This window comes from Neovison vison, chromosome 3, assembly GCF_020171115.1.
Source record: "Neovison vison isolate M4711 chromosome 3, ASM_NN_V1, whole genome shotgun sequence".
In the NCBI taxonomy this organism is placed as follows: domain Eukaryota; kingdom Metazoa; phylum Chordata; class Mammalia; order Carnivora; family Mustelidae; genus Neogale; species Neogale vison.
In genome coordinates this window covers 100,750,643-100,771,650 of record NC_058093.1, presented here as the reverse complement: position 1 = coordinate 100,771,650, position 21,008 = coordinate 100,750,643, and the positions used below count along the sequence as shown (strand labels likewise).

At 35.6% G+C, this 21,008-nt stretch overlaps 1 protein-coding gene across 3 annotated transcripts in view; it reads right to left on the bottom strand.

Annotated features, from left to right (window-relative positions):
• DPP10 (dipeptidyl peptidase like 10) overlaps positions 1 to 21,008 on the bottom strand; it is a 1,389,594-nt gene that overhangs the window by 140,266 nt on the left and 1,228,320 nt on the right. For all 3 annotated transcript variants that reach the window (XM_044242601.1, XM_044242600.1, XM_044242602.1), the window contains exons 6-7: positions 10,988 to 11,040; positions 10,806 to 10,887 (exon numbers count right to left, since the gene is read on the bottom strand). In XM_044242601.1, coding sequence (XP_044098536.1) covers positions 10,806 to 10,887; positions 10,988 to 11,040 — 135 coding nt within the window. The remainder of the gene's footprint in view (positions 1 to 10,805; positions 10,888 to 10,987; positions 11,041 to 21,008) is intronic.

Genomic DNA, 21,008 nt, shown 5'->3' with positions numbered 1-21,008 from the left:
TTCTGGCTCTGGGGAATTATTACTTTATGTTCCTTAGAGATTATAGTTTAGGCTGTGGTTGATTAATAGTATCATAAAAGATAGAGTTTCATTTCACATTTTCATTTCCTTTGTTGTTTTTAAGGAGGAGAACAAGGGGAGAGCTCCTCTTTGCACCATTTAATGGATGTCTGAAGTTATTTCTGACAAGAAAAATTTTGCCATTAATGCAGACATCAGTTCCCCTCAGAGAGTTCTCTTCATGTCATTTAATAAAACAAAGGAAATCACTAGAATACTAAACTTTTCATAATTGGGATCTTTTTACCTCAGGGGTTGTGTAGGATGGCTCACATCTTACAATAGTACTATTATAATTTTATTTTTATTGTTTCTTTTTAGACTACTGATGGAATATGACTTGACATCACTGTAGGATAACCTTGTATGTTCACAGGAATAATAAAAGATATGCCAAACCTTAGTTGCAATGAAACAGAAACTAGGAAATTTCAGTGATTAGCATCTACATTGTTATTCCATTCAAATAGCTTCTTAGCAGGAACTGTCCAAAGTGTTCAGTACATTGGATTCTGCGTGACCTAGATTTATAGTTAAAAAATCTGCAACCATGGAGCCTCCACAACTCTTACCACACAAATTATTATTTAATTTAATGCTAGGAGCAGCCTGAAAAAAGAATTGTCAGTAAAGCTGCTCTTTCTGTGGGAAAACAGACAAGGAGAAAAAGATTGTTACATTTACCTCGTTATTGCTAAATAAGTCAAAACTGTTTAAATGTAAGTTCAGGGATCTCTAATGAGTTCTTATTAGAACTAGGAAATAAACAATGGTTCTTTCTGGTACAAATCTGCTGACATATTTTATATTTCTGGCTATTTCATTTTTTTTATCTTTTCACATTTGTCAGTAATATTAAGTCATAGTTCTTTGTTATTAAAAATATTAAAGCATGTGATTCCATAAACATCTATTCTATTTTCATATTAATAACTGCCTTATAGTCCAGAGGAATGCCTTTACATAAAGGTCCTGCTAGGTACGGTTGACCCTTGAATGACATAGGTATGAATTGTGGGGACCCACTTACAGGTGGATTTTTTCAACAAATACAGTACACTACCATAACTGCATTTTCTCTTCCTTATAATTTTCTTAGCAACATTTTGTTTTCTTTAGCTTACTTTATTGTAAGAATATAGTACATGATCCATAAAACATAAAATATTGTGTGTTAATTGATGGGGCTTCTGATCAACAGTAGCCTATCAGTAGTTAAGTTCGGGGAAAGCAAAAGTTACTGGATTTTTGACTATGTGTGGGGTTGACACCCCTAAACTCTGTGTTGTTGTTCAGGGGTCAAATGTAACTTCAAAATTCGGTTTTCAGGTTGCTTCCTCCAGGAAATTGCCTCATAACCTCAGAGAGCTACTCCCCTTGAACCCCCACCTTTGTAAAGTGAGGTCTGTCTTAGGACCTCCTGTTTCAGATGTTCCAAGAGGTTAGTATGCTTTTATATTCCTAGTGACTTGTATATTCATAATATTTAGAACCTTTATAACATTTTGTAACTCATGCTGGATAAACCAGAGAAAACACTTTAAATAGAGATAAAGACTACCCCTCTCCCCCAAAAGAAACAAGTAAATTTCAGATGATCCAATATTAATATTAGTACTTTTTATGATAAAGTATTAATTTCCATTTGATTCTTCTAAATGTGGAATAAAACACTGAAAACATAACATGGGCAAAGGTTATCTCAAATAGCATGTAGTGGATTGATGATTTTCTTTTCTTTTTCTTTTTCTTTTTTTCATATAAGCCTGGCAATATTTCTACTTACTCTCTCTATCTCTAGGGATGGCCTGAACTAGAAATTGTCAGCACATAAATAACTTCTATTTTCATATGCTGACACAGGTTGCAACATATGTTATTATTTTCAGGGGAAAATCCATATCTGCTACTTCATAGCTCAGTGTACATGATATGAGGATTACAGAATTTGAACACCTGCCTTCAGAGGGTTCACAGTCCAAGGCCAAGGCCAAGTCAACCTGTATTTGTCTAGTGACTTCTAATAAGGCCAGTGCAAACAGCTTAAAACCAATGTGAGTGCTGAGAGTGGGCATCCTTGTTGTGTTCCTGATCTCAATGGGAAGGCTGCAAGCTTTTTCCCATTGAGGATGATATTTGCTGTGGGTCTTTCATAGATAGATAATATGAAGTTCAGGAATGTTCCCTCTATCCCTATACTTTGAAGTGTTTTAATCAGGAACGGATTCTGGGTTTTGTCAAATGCTTTTTCTGCATCAATTGAGAGGACCATGTGGTTCTTCTCTCTTCTCTTATTAATTTGTTGTATCACATTGATTGATTTGCGAATGTTGAACCATCCTTGTAGCCCAGGGATGAATCCACATGGTGGATAATGTTTTAAGTGTGCTGTTGGATCCTGTTTGCTAGGATCTTGTTGAGAATCTTAGCATCCATATTAATCAGTGATATTGGTCTGAAATTCTGCTTTTTGGTAGGGTCTTTGCCTGGTTGGGGGATCAGGGTAATGCCGGCTTCATAGAAAGAGTCTGGAAGATTTCCTTCTGCTTCAATTTTTTGAAACAGTTTCAGGAGAATAGGTGTTATTTCTTCTTTGAAAGTTTGGTAGAATTCCCCAGGGAATTCGTCAGGTCCTGGGCTCTTGTTTTTTGGGAGGTTTTTGATCACTGCTTCAATCTCTTTACTAGATATCAGTCTATTCAGGTTGTCGATTTCTTCCTGGTTCAATTTTGGGAGTTTATAGTTTTCCAGGAATGCATCCATTTCATCTAGGTTGCTAAGCTTATTAGCATATAACTGTTGATTATAACTTCTAATGATGGTTTCTACTTCCTTGGTGTTCGTTGTGATCTCTCCCTTTTCATTCATTATTTTATGAATTTGGGCTTTCTCTCTTTTCTTTTGGATTAGTGTGGCCAATGGTTTATCAATCTTATTGATTCTTTAAAAAAACCAGCTTCTAGTTTCATGGATACTACTGCTCTACTGTATCTCTGGTTTCTACCTCATTGATCTCAGCTCTAATCTTGATTATTTCCCTTCTTACGTGTGGAATTGGTTTGATTTGTTGTTGATTCTCCAGTTCTTTAAAGTGTAGACAAAGCTGGTGTATTCTGGATTTTTCAAAACTGGACAGCTATATGTAGAAGAATGAAACTCGACCATTCTTTTACACCATACACAAAGATAAACTCAAAATGCATAAAAGACCTCAACGTAAGACAGGAATCCATCAGAATCCTAGAGAAGGACATAGGCAGTAACCTCTTTGATATCAGTCACAGCAACTTCTTTCAAGATATGTCTCCAAAGGCAAAGGAAACAAAAGCGAAGATGAACTTTTGGGACTTCATCAAGATCAAAAGCTTCTGCACAGCAAAGGAAACAGTCAAGAAAACAAAGAGGCAACTCATGGAATGGGAGAAGATATTTGCAAATGACAGTACAGACTAAAGGTTGATATCCCGGATCTATAAAGAACTCCTCAAACTCAACACACACAAAACAGACAATCATGTCAAAAAATGGGCAGAAGATATGAACAGACACTTCTCCAATGAAGACATACAAATCACTATCAGACACATGAAAAAATGTTCATCATCACTAGCCATCAGGGAGATTCAAATTAAAACCACATTGAGATACCACCTTACACCAGTTAGAATGGCCAAAATTAGCAAGACAGGAAACAACGTGTATTGGAGGGAATGTGGAGAAAGGGGAACCCTCTTATACTGTTGGTGGGGATACAAGTTGTTGCAGCCACTTTGGAAAACAGTGTGGAGATTCCTCAAGAAATTAAAAATAGAGCTTCCCTATGACCCTGCAATTGCACTACTGGGTATTTGCCCCAAAGATACAGATGTAGTAAAAAGAAGGGCCATCTGTACCCCAATGTTTATAGCAACAATGGCCACGGTCGCCAAGCTGTGGAAAGAACCAAGATGCCCTTCAACGGACGAATGGATAAGGAAGATGTGGTCCATATACACTATGGAGTATTATGCCTCCATCAGAAAGGATGAATACCCAACTTTTGTAGCAACATGGACAGGACTGGAAGAGATTATGCTGAGTGAAATAAGTCAAGCAGAGAGAGTCAATTATCATATGGTTTCACTTATTTGTGGAGCATAACAAATAGCATGGAGGACAAGGGGAGATGGAGAGGAGAAGGGAGTTGAGGGAAATTGGAAGGGGAGATGAACCGTGAGAAACTATGGACTCTGAGAAACAATCTGTGGGTTTTGAAAGGGCGGGGGTGAGAGGTTGGGGAACTAGGTGGTGGGTATTAGAGAGGGCCTGGATTGCATGGAGCACTGGGTGTGGTGCAAAAACAATGAATACTGTTATGCTGAAAAGGGAAAAAAAAAATGTGAGTACATCTAACAGTTTGCAAGTTGCTCAGTTTCTCCGTATATTGAAATATTAAACACTTATCTAGAGGAAATGTGTGTTTACAGAGAATTAGAACTGTATTTTCTTTTTTTTCCCTTTAAGAAAATACAGAACTGTATTTTTTCTCTTTTTTTCTTTCTTCATGACCCTGAGATCAAGATCTAAGCTGAAATCAAGAGTTAGATGCTTAACCAACTTAGTCACTGAAATGCCCCAGAACTGTATTTTCTATTTGTTTTGAAAGATCTCTGAACTTAGACTAAAAAAAAATCATAAGTATCCTATTTAAATAATTATCAGAACATTAGAGGTCTACAGAAGTGCATAACTGATATGTAGGTAATTTTCACAGCAATGAAAACTAATTTTCCTTTACAGTATATATTTTGTATATATATATATATATTTTCCTTTTCTGTACACACAACTATACTGTTATAGTATTTTAGTTGTGTGAGAATGTATTTCCTGTCACATTTATGTATATGATACATTCCTGTAAATACACATATATAAATATATAATGTAAATATTACAAATTTATCAGTCCAGAATGTTTGGGACAATTTAAGGTGTTTTATTTAAGTTGTTTTTGTTAAATCCAAATAGTTATCTTATTATGGTTCACTAGATTATTTCCAGTCTAATACTGAGTAAAGAAATTATATCTGCTTCTTGATATTAATTTTCCTCATGTCAAATTTGAAGTGAAACCCATTCTACCTTAGGTATGCCTAGTATTAAATGTGTGAAGAGTGACTTCTTTTAGTTTCTGGAACAAAAAACAGGAACATTAAATTTTGTTACAGATAACATGAAAAAGGTAATTTGTTTTCAATTATCTCCACTAATGAAGATGAATGAGGTAAAAAAAAATGCTCAAAATTCATTTAAATGGGAAACAGTCATTGCAAATAAATACTTGAGAATTTTAATGGTATAAATTTTATGGTTTCACTGCCTAAAAGTTTTCCTGCACCAATTAATGTACTAGGAATGAGCACTGCACATACCACAGCGAAAACCTGACTTGAAGTCCTTTTTTCTTTATCTATTTCTATGACACCTTGAGTATGCCAGGACTCTAGGCCCAAGAGTTTCATCCCAAAATGTACATGACATGAGCAGCAGAGTGTGTGTGTGTGTGTGTGTGTGTTCATGTGCATGTGGTGTGTATATGTATGTGATATGTATGTGTATGTGGTGTGTATGAGTGTATGCATTGTATATCTTACATTTGGATATACTTGTCATATATTTTTAATGATATTTATAATGTCATTATATTTTTAATGATAATTAAAATAATTACCTTTATACTGAAAAAAATGAGTACTGAATAGAATGTTAAGTAAAAACATTTTGATTCTTAGTAGGAAACTTGAGATTTCAATGACACCACCTTTAAACCCAAAAAGACTAAGGTCCTACTAGAAAAGCCAGTGAAATTTTTTTAAATTTCTACTAATGAAGATGTAGACATCCTAAGGAAATTGAAAATTTCCTAGAGGCATGGAATCATCACAAATCTCATAAAATTTTAATGTACTTTTAGATTAAATATCTAGTAATAGTGAAAATGCAGGTGATAGGAAGTGTTGATAATTTACATTTGTATTTGGAGAAATTATCTAAAATATTACATTTTTTAATGACATAGGTAATAAAACACAGAAGAAGTGGTTTCTTCAAATGCCTAAACTGTGACAAGTAAAACACCGGATATTTTTAAAACTTTATGCCATTGGTAGGATGGGTATAATGATTTTATTTTATCCTAAATACACTGAAAAAATATAAGCAATATCAAAGAAAGAGTCTATGTGACATTAAATGCTTTCACCACACAAAAAAATGAATAGCGCCATGGGAAACTTTTGGACATGATGGATATATTTATGCTGTTGAATGTGATAGTGGTTTCATAGGTAACTACTTATCTCCGTCTCATCAAGTCTTACACAAAATATGTATATTCTTTTGTATGTACCCACTGCAAAGTACAGCCAGTTGTATGTATCAATCTTTATTTATTCTCAGTAAAGTGGTTTAAGAAATCAGGAGTCTAAAATGAGATTTAGAAATACTTATATACTAAGTATAGAAATAGACTGACATAATATTTTCATAATATAATGTATTTAAATGAATAGAAGACAGTTTTAGTTGCTGGACTGTGATCAAATTTAGTATCTCAGCTTAACAGTTGATATATTTATCTCTTAAATATGGTATTTATAATTCAGCTCCAGATTGCAACAGTAGCCTCTAAACCTAGCCCTCTGCCTATAAAGTCAATTGCTTACAGTCTAACATGAGCTCTTCTACCAGACCTATCCCTTCATGCAGGAATTCTCTTCACATCATGTCATCTTCAAAACCCTCTGTAGTATCCGATCACCCATGCAAACAGCTGTCAGCCTTTCATTCATTGCTCAATGGAACCAGAATATTTATTAGACCTACATTTTGCCTCCTGTTAAAATTGACATTTACAAAGAAGGAGGAAGAGGAGGGAAGACAGAGACAGAGAGACAGAGAAAAAGGGAGGGAGGAAAAGAGGGATATGTTTAGCATCTTCTGTATTCTATCTGCTCTGGAAATGATTGTGGAAGACAGCAATGTAAGTAAATAAAATATTAAGTAATTTGAACTAGAAGAATGTTAGAATCCCGAGAAGTAAGTAATTCACTTAGCCTATATAAATATTGGAAAAAAAGTATCAGAGAAGATGAATATTTAGCATTTTGTATTTTAGTCTTTGGACAAAGACTTCAGGTGAAAAGAAAATAATGACCTGGTACACAAAGGGGAACGACTCAGGGGCACAAAGAAGCAATATGTTACCCTCTGGAAACTGCAAAGAGTTTGGTCCATGTAGAGAAAAATCTGTGCTTCTGCTCTGCGGTGGAGTGGCAGGAGCCAGATAACGTGTCACCTTAGCTCCATCTGGTGTGTTACATCAGTGACATTTTATAACCTGTGGGAGTTGTTAAGAGCCTGCATTTTTAACACATACCTCTGCAGATACTGGGCGGATTTGAGTGGCGAGTGAGTGAAGAAGGGATATTTAGGTGGAAGATGATACAACGGAATTCCAGTGTGTTACTGCAGGAAAGGACAAGTGGGATCAGCTATCGAAGTGATAGCTGCCATTCATTAAGCAGTTACTATGCTGTGATGGTTAATTTTATGGGTAAGTTGGCTGAATATGGCATCCAACTGCTTGGTCAAACATGTTTCATGAAAGCAGTTTGTAGATGTGATGACATTTACAATTAGTTGATTTTTAGAAAAGAATAATGTGAGTGGTCCTTATCCAATCAGTAGAAGGCTTTACCAGCAAAAACAGGTTTCCTGAAGGACTTCTGCCTCAGGACTGCAGCTCAAGATTATAAAATTAACTCTTCTCTGGGTTTCCAGACTGCCAGACTGCTCCATAATCTCATGAGCCAATTCCTTAAAATCTCTCTTTCTTACCACCTTCCCTTTAGACAGAATCCGTGTGTGTGTGTGTGTGTGTGTGTGTACACAAACAATATTGATTCTGTTTTCTGGAGAATCTTGACTTGTGCACATGCCCTCTCTTAACTTCAAATCAAACTGTGCGTGGTTGTGAGTTTCTGTCATTTTTAATATAAGTAAGCTCAACCTTAGAACTGGCAACCTTCCTTACGTCACAAAACGCAAAAGAGATCTGGCCTTGAGCTGAGGATTTTTTAATTTTAGATTTCAAGTTCTAATCAGTGAAATGTTTCCCTGCTCAAGCTCAAACCTGTTCATCTGATTTTCAAAATCTTTAAATTCTTGTGGTATAAGATAAGTGTATTTTATTTTTACATGTGATTTTTCTATGAATTCATATACAAATTTTGAACATGTCCTACAATGAGCGATTTTAATTTTTATAAGACAAAATTAGTTTTGAAAAGAAAAAGGACATACCCTCTTAAACCAGAAGCCTTTCCAGTTGAATGATCAAGATATTTTTCCTGTTTTAGGACCCACCATCTCTTTTAATAAAACATTTACTATAACTAAAGTGATCTACTCACCACTTGCTCTAAATAGTGCATGTCGTACTGTGTCAGAGTTTTATTTGTTTCCCACAAAGTTTGCTGCATTAAATTGACTTCTCCCACGTCTGTTGTTACTGAAAAATTCTCCTTGTGCGTTGTAATTCAGACCCTCTTATCCATAAATTATGTCAATCTCTTACCTCTCTCCTATACATCCAGGGATGTCTTTTATAGCAAATAAAATTAGAAACTGAGAATTAAGGATGAGAAATTAATTGTCTTTAGTTTGTAAACACTACAGGACTCCTTAATTAATTTAACACAAAACTAATTAAGGTATTATAATGACTCATCTCTAATAAAATCATATTGCTGAGTTTGCTGAGGGCTTCAAATATCGACAAAGCTTGTCATTTCACAGGAAATGGACCATTAGCGCTTGTGGAGATATGTCCTTTAATTTATATTGAATTTATGTTTACATTTGCACCAAAAATAACCTTGACAAATATGGGCTTTATCCCAAAACTTTCTCAAAGGACGTTGGGATATGCCATTACAAAGAACTTAGGCTTCATTTCCCAAACAACTAGTGAAACTAAACCTCCTAGACAAGTTCAATTTCAAGTGAAAAAGATATTTAAAAATATTTTTTATTTAAAATAATATTTAATTAATAATTTTACTTAAAATAATATTTTAAAATAATAAAGATAAACACCTCTAAAATACATATTTTATTCAAAGTGCTTTTATATTTATATATTAAACACCAGGCTAACACTGTTGGTGAAGTACTGTTACTGCCACAATGTCAAAGATAAGGAAAGGAAGGCAGACAGATTAAATAATATTCTCAAGGTCAATAGTTAGTAAGCAATGGACCCAGGATGTAAGCACATAAAAATTGACTCCCATGAGAAGATCTATGATTTTTGTAAACTTTCAGTCTTTTTTCCTATGACTTTCCCAACTGTAGTAAAGAATAAGTAATCAGTAAGAAGGAGGAATCCTCAAAGAAAATGCATGTAATTAATACTACATCCTCAAGGGTGTCAAATTATTATTTTGGCACAGGTGTAGGTTTCTCTAAGGCTTAGAGAATGAGTGTTATTTAAAACAAAAGTTTCAAAGAGTTTCCTAAGCACTCTCCAGTGACACAAATAAGAAGTTGTCTAGGGTTTCTAGTTTCTAGAAGTTTGGGTGTTTGGCATCTGCCTTTGGCATAACAGACAAGCTCTCTTGTTGACAGCATCAGAGTAAAACATGCAGGACTAGAGCGCCTGTCCATTTCTGGCTGCCCACTCACCACAGTCCACAGATGCACTGATTCATGCCTTCTCTAAACCAAAACTGGTATCTCCATATCTAGCATATCCTATGAAGCTTCTACTGCCACTTTTTAGGACTATTTTAATGGAATGGACCCAGAGATAGTCCTATATAGTTATGCTAAATACAGTTATAAATTTTTTTAAATATACAAAAGTAAAGGCGAACATGCTGTTTATAATCTATCCATTGCAAGAACATTTTAATAAAACAGAAAATATAAAAATTGGAATGGAAGAAGCAATAATGTTATTACTAAGAAACAATATGATATGATAGTCTGGAAAAGCCAGGTAGGTGTTGATAAGAATATAGCATAGAAAGGGAACACTTACACTGTCATTGGCAGTAGTATAAACACTCAAGCAATTTGGAAATCCATTTGGCAGCATGTATTACATTTGAGCACTCATACAATGTATAACCAAGAAATACCACTTTCTGAGCAGTATCCCCTTAAAGTCTTTAAGACTATTCATGAGACAAGGACAAGAATATGGTGTTGGTCAAACTGCTTTTATGGATCACTCTCTTTAGTAATTTAGTAATTCTTTTTAGTAATTCTATCGAGTCTGTGAAAATTTGAAAATCTAATATGACAAGAAATATTCCCCTAAGAGACTACTGTCAAGTGTAAATCACTGTCTTAAACATCCACCCTAAACAATGCTTTCAGAGGAAATAAACTTGACAACATATGGAGTGGAAATCCGCAGAACTAGACCTCAGTATTCCTGGCTCTCTTCTAGGTTTCATTATGAACTAGCAGTTTAATCGCCCATTATTTTACAAGCTCTTTTTTTCCTCTTTAATTAATTTGAAAAAATGATACTGGTATTACCTGATATATTCTTCAATTGGAATACTAGATAAAAGATGTAAATAGAAAACCTCAAGTGTAGTAGGAAATGTGCACAAGGAAGTGGCTTCTGTAAATATTTTCCACAGGAACATGGCTGATAGCATGTGGTGAGGACCAGTGCCTGTGCTTACCAGCTGTTGCCCTTGGACACCCCAGGCCGCGTACTGCAAGACGGAGTCCTCTACTTCTGGAGGATTTAACTCCCAAACTTCCCTTGAAAAAAGGTAAATATTTTTACATGAACAAGTTGACATTTATGTCAATAATTTAGCTGGACAATTGCTCATGAAAACCGGAAAACCAAAGAACTTACCTAGTGTGTATGTTGTAAATCACATATGAAGCGGTATAAGAATAATGAAAAATCTGAAATTAAGAAAAAAGAAAAAAAGAGTTATGGACCTTACTTTAGAATAAAAGCTCCATGTTAAGGTGTAGACATGTTCTCAATCAAATTGAAGAAATCCAAGAACTGATTTTAGAGAGATATCAAAATGTGAAATATTACAGTTCTGAGCCTTCCTCCAGGAGTTTCATGACTGTTCTGATGGTCAGTTCAATCCACTTACTCAATCCACTCTATTCTTAGTATAATTGTGATTATATTGCTGTCTCGTTCGAAATGCTAAAGGATTCCTCACTGCCTATAAAATAAAGCTCAAGCTGCTTCATCGATGTTTGAAGATAGTGATAATTCAGGTTCTACCTGCTTTTCCAGATTTCCCATCCACTACTTCCCTTTACCTAGTCTATGCTTCAGTCACACTAGACAAATTCCTCTCGTATATCCTGAACTTTTTCTATTTCTCCCTTTCCCTCCCCAGGACATCTGAGGGGAAAACTAACATCGATACTTTCATTTTTACAGAAAAGCTTTTTGATTCCTGTAGTAGCTCTACACTGCACAAGTATTATAATACTGTCAATGAAAACTTCCTAGAAGTCAAATTTTTATTTCTTCTTGCTGCAGTAATAGCTTCAATTACACATGATTGGCCACATATTTGGTAAGGAAATATTAGTGTTGTCTCTTTGCATGGAAATTGCAATTGTTCTACCATTTATTATAGTATTCTGTTTTATAATGAAGCTTTATTCTCCTATTCCTTTAAATGTAACTGTTAAATCTAAGATTGCCATTGCTCTATGGTTGTAGAAACAAAAATAATTTTTCCTGGTGTCTCTTCTGGCATTCACACTGTATTTTATAAAATTACATATTTGACTACAAATTTTAAACCTTGAATTTACTACTATAGCTGACAAAAGATAAATAATGTGACTACCTCTACAAACATTTTTTTCCCCATCTCAGAAAGTCCTGTTGCCAAAGCAAACTGCCAAGTGAGCACTTCATCTTCCAAGCAAACAAATGTGCCAGTGACGTTATGGGTAAAAGGAGTCTGTCTATTCACCCTGTCTGTTAATTACCTAACACACTGTAGCTAATGCTAAGTTCACATGCATTTTGAGAGAAAGAGTTCCTGTGCATTATTATTTTGGTTACATAAGGCCAAAACAATCAAGTCAAACCAGATATAACAACTGAATTTTGCTCTCTTCCTAGAATTCTTGTTATAGAGATTTCTAGCTCTTCTTAATGTATGAATCCAAAGGAATCCAAACACAGTCCTCCGAATGAGGTACTTCTTGCTTCATATAGTTCTTAGCCCAACACATTTTCCCTTTTGCTCATGTGCTGAGGTGGAAGACCACAATAACGAAATTAATCTTGACTTGTGTGCAAACCCAAGAGCGGGTGTTAGTAAAAAGTCACAGGGTTTCACCTCCTCTACAGGTGTCTTACAAAACCAGAGCTTGCCATCTGCAGATAATTAGAACGTAGCCCTTTATTCCTAGCTTACAGCTTTCCTGTAAATCCGCTCATCTTTGGTGTGTGTATGTCTGTGCTTGTGTGTGCATTTGTGTATGCACATGTGCGCACACATATGCATGCTTACTCCCAGTATATCTCAAATACTTCTTATTTTTAAATTTTCGATCATTAAAAAAGTACTCTATGCCCACAAGAGAATATAACCAGTATGCAGTAGAAGGGATCTTGGACAGGATTAGAGGTGGAGGTTTCCTTTTATATGTTTGCATAGTGTTACAGAGATTTCAAAAGGGACATTTTTTCAAAGAGAATTGTGTCTAGCTTTACTGAACAGCTGTATTAAGGTGCACTGGTTTAAATTCACTATGTTTTTTTTTTAAAGATTTTATTTATTTATTTGTCAGAGAGAGAGAGAGAGAGCACAGGCAGACAGAGTGGCAGGCAGAGTCAGAGGGAGAAGCAGGCTCCCTGCGGAGCAAAGAGCCCGATGTGGGACTTGATCCCAGGATGCTGGGATCATGACCTGAGCCGAAGGCAGCTGCTTAACCAACTGAGCCACCCAGGCGTCCCTAAATTCACTATGTTAATCTGCATTTCTCTCTATCTCTCCATTTCTCTCCTCCCTACTCCCCACTCCTTGGATAGTATGTCTATTTTTATTATCATCGTTTCCTCATTTCCTTTTATCCTAGATTCCTCTTCTATATTAGCTAGGTAAGTCTTATTTCAGGATTTGAGAGGATAAAATTGGAGTTACAAAGGTTAGGAACAGTCTTTTTCCTGTAATGATTGGCTGCTGCATAATGAGAGCCAAACTGAACATCTGATGAGATCCTTAGGGAGAAAGACATTTCACAGCCAGAAATCACATATTCATTGCATCTCTGCAAATAATGTTCCACTGCCTGTTACAGAGTGTGAATGGTTATGGCAAAGGTAGTGGGAGTGGGGCAAACTTGAGAAGTACTATGTAAAAACTTGATCAAAGCTTATTCCTGGAAGCTGGCCTTGGGATGCCCAATCATTAAACCTCATGATGCCAAAGGTACTGGGTGGTACAGAAAGCTTCATAAGATCCAAAATGCAAGCTCATCCTTATCATTTCTACATTACTTTGGGAACCTCAAGAAGAGGCTGATTACTTAAGTGTCTATCACTAAGAGTGGTTGGTTCTTGTTATTTGCTATAGTTTTATTCTATAAGTCATTGTAAACAGCGAATTAGCAAATACCGAACCATAGCCTCCTAGAAGAAATACAGGGTTAGGTTCCTGTGAGTGTCTGGTTGCAACGTTTTCATCAACCCATCAGTACATAACTTTGTTTCATGTGTATTTCTTTGTAAAGATGCTGTATTTAATATTTAATATTGTTGATTCCCTAACACTGAACTCATGGCCAGCAGCATTGTAACTCATGGGGAATACGGTTTATCTGACATGTGTGCTTTCCCAATAGAGCACATCACATTCTCTTGCACCTAGCAACACAGCATTTCAGCACTCTGCTTAGGGGGCATTTTAAACAGCAAACCTGCAGCAAAAAGCACAGATGTGTGAAAACTGGAACATTGAAAGAACCATGAAAGCGACATTAATTTAAGGTATGATAGCTGAAACAAGGAGGCAGAGTGTCATCTTGTTTGATCTCAGCTGGGAAAATGTATATCTATCAGGCTGCTAAAATGTTTTGTGGCTCTGCACTACCTGGGAATGCCTAAGAAAGCACAGTGAGGGTTGATTTTGAGGTTACAAATAAATTTTAGAAAACAGGTGAATTTGGAAATCTGGAATCCAGAAATAATGAAGATCAACTGTACTAGTCATGTAGACGTAGCATGATATATTACTGGAGGAAAAAAAAAAAGCAAGCATATTCAAGGGCTGCAAGAACTTGGGCTGCAAGAAAAATACAGAAGTTCTCCAGAATGGTGGCATTCATGTTCTATAAATGAAAACTAGCTACTGCCATTCATTTAACAAATATCTGTTAAGCAATTTCTTTGACACAAGCCCTGCACTAAGCACTATTAGAAAATAAAAGATTGTGATAATAAAGATTATTTTTAAAAACAGGATATAACACAAAAGAATATCAGTTGATATTTTTATTATTATATTTTATCTGTCAGTTTATAAATATTTACAGAATATTAATTATGTGCAAGCTCATATGTTAAGTACCTTGCCAAATGCAAAAACCATAATAAACGTAATTTCTGTCTCCAAGGAGCGCTTGATCCAGTCAGGGTGACAAGGTTAAGCAGCATTACATTAGTTTAGAACACTCTGTTGCAGGTCATGGTTAAATTAGGATTTGTAGAGGGGCGCCTGGGTGGCTCAGTGGGTCAAGCCGCTGCCTTCGGCTCAGGTCATGATCTCAGAGTCCTGGGATTGAGCCCCACATTGGGCTCTCTGCTCAGCGGGAAGCCTGCTTCCTCCCCTCTCTCTGCCTGTTTCTCTGCCTGCTTGTAATCTCTGTCTGTCACATAAATAAATAAAATCTTAAAAAAAAATTAGGATTTGTAGATAATAAATCTGTAGGCTCTCCAAGATGCAATTATACTTTTTGGCTTCAAGATTGTAACTATAACAGTAACAATTCTTGAATTGAGCATATACTATATATAGGACTCTTATAAGTGCTTTAAATATATTATTTAACATTTAAATGCACATTAGGAAATGGATACTATCATTCATAATTCACATAATAGGCTCTGGAAGCACTGAAAGTTTGAGTATGGGACAGAACAATAATTCAAGCTCACGTCTGTCTGATTACTGTGACTTAATCTCTGTGCACATTCTCTTTCAGGGAGCTGGGACAGGAAGCACTGCTCCCGCTTTGCAAAAGATTCATTTCTGAAAGACCTATTAAGCCATCATCCAAAGATTTATTGACAGGAGTAGGCATGAATTAATTGTGATTACCACAGTGAAGAGAGATTTCATTTTGGAAAGATGATCTAATAGATCAGATTAAAAATGTAAATTCCCTTCTCCTTTAGCTGTTTTTCACAATTTTTTTTCTTGGAGTATCAGTTATTACCTAACACTCTATGGAGATTCATGTCAAGGAGAGTTACACTTACAAGAAAGAAAAACAGGACACTCTAGTAATTTATGATTAAACCAGAGGTTTATATCTCAGGGTGTCAAAGCTTTTTCTGCACTGCAGTTTAACTGCCGAATTGGTATAAATAGCACGCGTTTTCATGGCCTGGAGAATATTTAAAATAGGACTATGGATTTGCCATTGACTCAAACAGTTAGGAAAACTAGAATGTGAAGAAGCAAGTCTCTGAGTAAATACCATTTATGGAAGAATGCCAGTGAGAGAAAAGACAGTAGAGGCAAAAGGGCACTTGTTTCTCTTGGAAGTAAATGGTATAACGATGCCAAGTTTGTTCTAGGGTAATGGAATACCTTTTAAAATGAATAAGTAGTGACTCTGTTGCTGGAAAAATTTTATCTATATTACACAGTGAAGAACTAGACTAGAAGGATACTCTAATGTAGTAAATACAATTAAAATTAGAAACAGCAGTTCTACAGAAACAGTTATAAAACTCTGTAAGAAAAAAACCTTTGTGAATATTGAACAAGAACTGTTGAAAGGAAAAATAAATATGGGAGGAAATTAAAGTTATATTAATATTCATTGATGACTATTTTAATCTACTTTCATTCATTTTCTTTTTTTTTAAGATTTTATTTATTTATTTGATAGACAGAGATCACAAGTAGGCAGAGGAGATAGACAGAGAGAGAGAGGAGGAAGCAGGCTCCCCATTGAGCAGAGAGCCTGATGTGGGGCTCCATCCCAGGACCCTGGGACCATGACCTGAGCCAAAGGCAGAGGCTTTAACCCACTGAGCCACCCAGGCACCCCAAATTTCATTCATTTTCTAATCTAACGTTCATCATAAACTTTTAGATGTTATTCATCTAGGATATAAAATTAGTCAAACCAAGACTGGAATCTAAATCTTACAGATTCCAAACATGTGAGGACTATTTTAATGTGGTACCAAATACACACACACACACACATACACACACATACATACATACAACAGGATTCTTTAATCGTATCACAATTATGGTGAGTGGTAGACATAGCAAAATACTCAAGATGGTGAAACAGATAAAAAGATAGTGAGAAAGATAAAACTTTAGACATTGCTCAAATTCAGCTCTATTTATGCCAGAACCTATATTAAAAAAAAATAAAATAAACTTGCTAATAGGAAAAAAGACTATCTGCCAAAAAACCAGTTTAGTCATTCTGTTCACCTATGGGCATCATGATGCCATTACCACACAGATACATAGTAAAGTAATGTTTATATTTTTTCCTGGCCTTAATGGAAAGTAGGATTCCATTTGTGTTCCAGTCTGGAAAGTAGGATTTTATTTGGGCAATTTCAGCATTCATCATGTACTCACTTTGAATTGAATAGTACAGCCACCCTGAATTGAAATATGATACTTTCAGCAGAGAATGTAAGTAGAAATCTAATGGGAGATTGTATTAGGTAAATATGTTTCCATTTAATACATTTATTTTATTTAAGAAAATGGGTGGCTGGCAATTCAAGTTTTAAAAGCAGACAGCACACCAAAATTACCTGGGCATCAATTCTCAATTTCAGGTAGGACTGCTGTGCCCAGAATATAATCTAACTGGGCTAAATATTATCAACAGCCAGCACAAGAAGAATATACTTTATTAGACAATAAGAGATCTTTGAGTGAGCAGAGTAAATCATTCTCTGATATATTACCTGTTAAATAAATTAACTGTTCATCATAAACAAACCCCCTTCAAGTTGTTCTTAGATGTTCATGAGATGTCTATAATGCAAATTTCATTTCAATGATACTCCATAACCCAAGTTTCCCAATTATTTGACATGGAACTTTCCTCATAATATACCTCTGATTAGAGTACCAACCTCATTGATAATGCCACTCTTTGTAATAAAATATTTTCATATACCAGACCTTTCCACATTAATTAATGCAAATGAGCTACTTTCACACCAACTGGCATTAAACTATTTCCAATGTACCATCATTGAAAATATCTGGTTTGATAACCTGAAGAGCATTTAAAGGTCAATTACTAACAGTGGTGCAGTGGATTTTCAATTTGTACTGAAATAAATTTATACATCATCTAACCACGTATAAACTAATTTTCTCTCTAGCCTGTCACTGCAGAAATAAATATATTGCAAGAGGACACAGTGAGAGACAAACTCAAACTTGTTTCTACGTAGTGCTAGAACTAGAAAGGGAAGAATGAGAATATTTCCATATACAGGTATTTTACAGGTGAGCCACGTATGTAACTTAGAAGAGTGGTCAATTCATTCCCCAACAATTTTGGTGAAAAAGTTCTTCATTAATTTCAATGGTATCAATTCTTAATTTGTGTTTTCTTCAGTAACTTATTTAAAATATTTCAACTGCTTATCAGAAAAATGCAGAAAGTAGGTATATCCAACTGTTTTGTTACAAAAATTAGAGGAAAAACTATTTAGAGGGGTCCCTGGGTGGCTCAGTGGGTTAAGCCTCTGCCTTCAGCTTGGGTCATGATCTCAGGGTCCTGGGATGGAGTCCCACAACAGGCTCTCTGCTTGGCAGGGAGCCTGCTTCCTCCTTTCTCTCTCTCTGCCTGCCTCTCTGCCTACTTGTGATCTCTGTCAAATAAATAAATTTAAGAAAATATAAAAAAAAACCTATATAGAAATTATTTAGTTATTACATGAGGTTATACCAAGAGAATAAAGCAAGAAAAACTCAAACCTATTTTAATTGGCAACATGTTACTTTCTTGAAAAAAAAAAAAAAAGAAGTCTTATGAACAGAGGGTCCATTCAACCTGGCTTAAGAAGACCCTTAATTCACTTCCTCTTACAGACACATGAAATCTACATCTACATGCAGAGTGCTTTCTCCAAAGAACTACTGGCCAACTGAATGGCTTCTGCATGACACACACTAGAAAGACCACAAAGACAAGGGTAGAAGAGACAGAGACATAGTAATGACAAGAACTCCACTCCCTGATGTGATGCCTGTAGTAGGGACAGATATGACTAAAGGGTCTGTGAACAGACTCTCCCCTGCCCTGGGGAACAGCAGAAAACAAGCAAGCAAATGGACAACCAAAAAACAAAAACGCCAGTAGATTAAAGGGCAACTAGAGTCTACATGAGAAAAAAAAACAAAAATCGGTTTACTAATCTTAAAGCATCTGAGACATAGGTAGGGAATTGCTGGCAACCTTTCTAGAGTCAGAGGTTCTGGTGAGCACCATTTAAAAAAAAAATTACTTATTTATTTATTTGACAGAGAGAGAGAGAGATCACAAGTAGGCAGAGAGGCAGGCAGAGAGAGAGAGGAAATGAAGCAGGCTCCCTGCTGAGCAGAGAGCCTGATGTGGGACTCAATCCCAGGACCCTGAGATCATGACCTGAACCGAAGGCAGTGTCTTAACCCACTGAGCCACCCAGGCACCCCCATTTTTTATGTTCCTTCTCCACAATAATAGCACAGGTGAGAGTGGGGTCCAGGCACTCTATCTGGCCTACCAGGGCTGCCCAATGCACCTTGGGTTCCTGGCACACACCAGCTCCAGCAATCACATCAAGGCAGCCCAGTGCTACACATCTTGGGATCACCTCCAGCCTGTTCCAGCTTCAGCCCCAGCTGGCTTGATAATGGCATACACAGTTCATTAAAAAAAAATACTCATACACAAGGCCACTACTTCAAGACTGGTAGAGGTAGCCATATCACCTAATTCATAATATCTTTATGTGTTTGTTTAATGTGGAAAATCAATCAAAATGAGGAGACAGAGAAATAGGTTCCAAATAAAAGGATAAGATAAAACCCCAGGGGAGGGGGGAAAAAACCACACACAAGAGGAATAAAATAGAGTTAATAATTTACCTGATAAAGACTTTAAAGTAATGGTCATAACACTGCTCAACAAAAGTGAGAGAAAAATGCAAGAACACAATGAGGATGGACTTCAACAAAGAGAAAATAGAAGAAATAACCAATCAAAGCTACAAAATATGGTAACCAAAATGAAAATACACAATGGGGAAGCAACAAAAGGTTAGATGATACACAAGAGTGGATTAGTTAAAGGTAAACAGAGAATCTAAAAGGCAGCAAGAGAAAAACAAATTATCTACATATAGAAAAACACTATAAGTCCATAAGCTGATTTTTTAGCAGAACTTTGCAGGAAAAGGTAAAGTAACAAGATATATTTAAAGTGCTAAAAGGAAAAACAAACAAACAAACAAACAAACTTACAACCAGAAATACTCTACCTGGCAAGGTTATCATTCACAGCTGAGGAAGAGATAAAGTTTCCCAGCAAAACAAAAATTGGTTTATCACTAGTAAACTAGCCTTACAAGACATGTTAAAGGGTCTTGTTTAATTGAAAAACAAAAGCTATGATTAGAAATAGGAAAGTATATGAAAGAACAAATGCCACTGGCAAAGGCATATATGTATATATACATAAAGACTGTGGATTTGCCACTTAAAAAGCCGGTATGAAGCTTAAAGGACAAGGAATAGTGAAATCACCTGTAACACAATTGGTAGTTAAGGGATACACACACACACACACACATAAAGATGTAAAATATGTCATTAAAAAAACAGGGTGGGGAAATAAAAATACAGTGCTGTTAGAATGCATTTGAGCAAGATAAAATAGTCTACTGTATAGATACATCAGTATGTATGAACCTCATAGTAACTACAAACTAAAAACCTACAATAGATTTACAAAAAATAAAGAGAAAGAAACTTAAACATAATACAAAACAAAGCCATCAAATCATAAAGTAAGTCCAAGAGAAGAAAGGAATGGAGAACTACTAAGACAACTATAAATGAATTAATAAAATAGCTGTAAGTACATACTTACCAATAATTACTTTAAATGTAAATGGGCTAAATGCTCTAATCAAAAGATATACAGTGGCTGAATAAATTTAAAAAAAATGGAAACAATAACAAAATAAGACAGGAAGCAGTACAGACGTTTCTCAAAAAATTAAAATACAATTACCATATGATCCAGTAATCCTAATCCTGGATATTTACCCAAAGAAAACAAAAATACTAATCTGAAGAGATACATGTTCCCCTATGTTTATGGCAGCATTATTGACAATAGCCAGGATACAGAAGCAACCTAAATGTCCATTGATGAGTGGATAAAGAAGATATAGTATAGATACACAATGGAATATTACTGAGTCATAAAAAGAATGAGATTTTGCCACTGACAACAATATGAAGGGACCTAGAATGTATAATGCTAAGTGAAACAGGTCAGATAAGGAAAGATAAACCCATATGATTTCATTCTTATGTGAGATTAAGAAACCAAACAAAAGGGGGAAAAATGAGAGAGAGAGAACCAAAAAATACTCTTAAATGTAGAGAGCA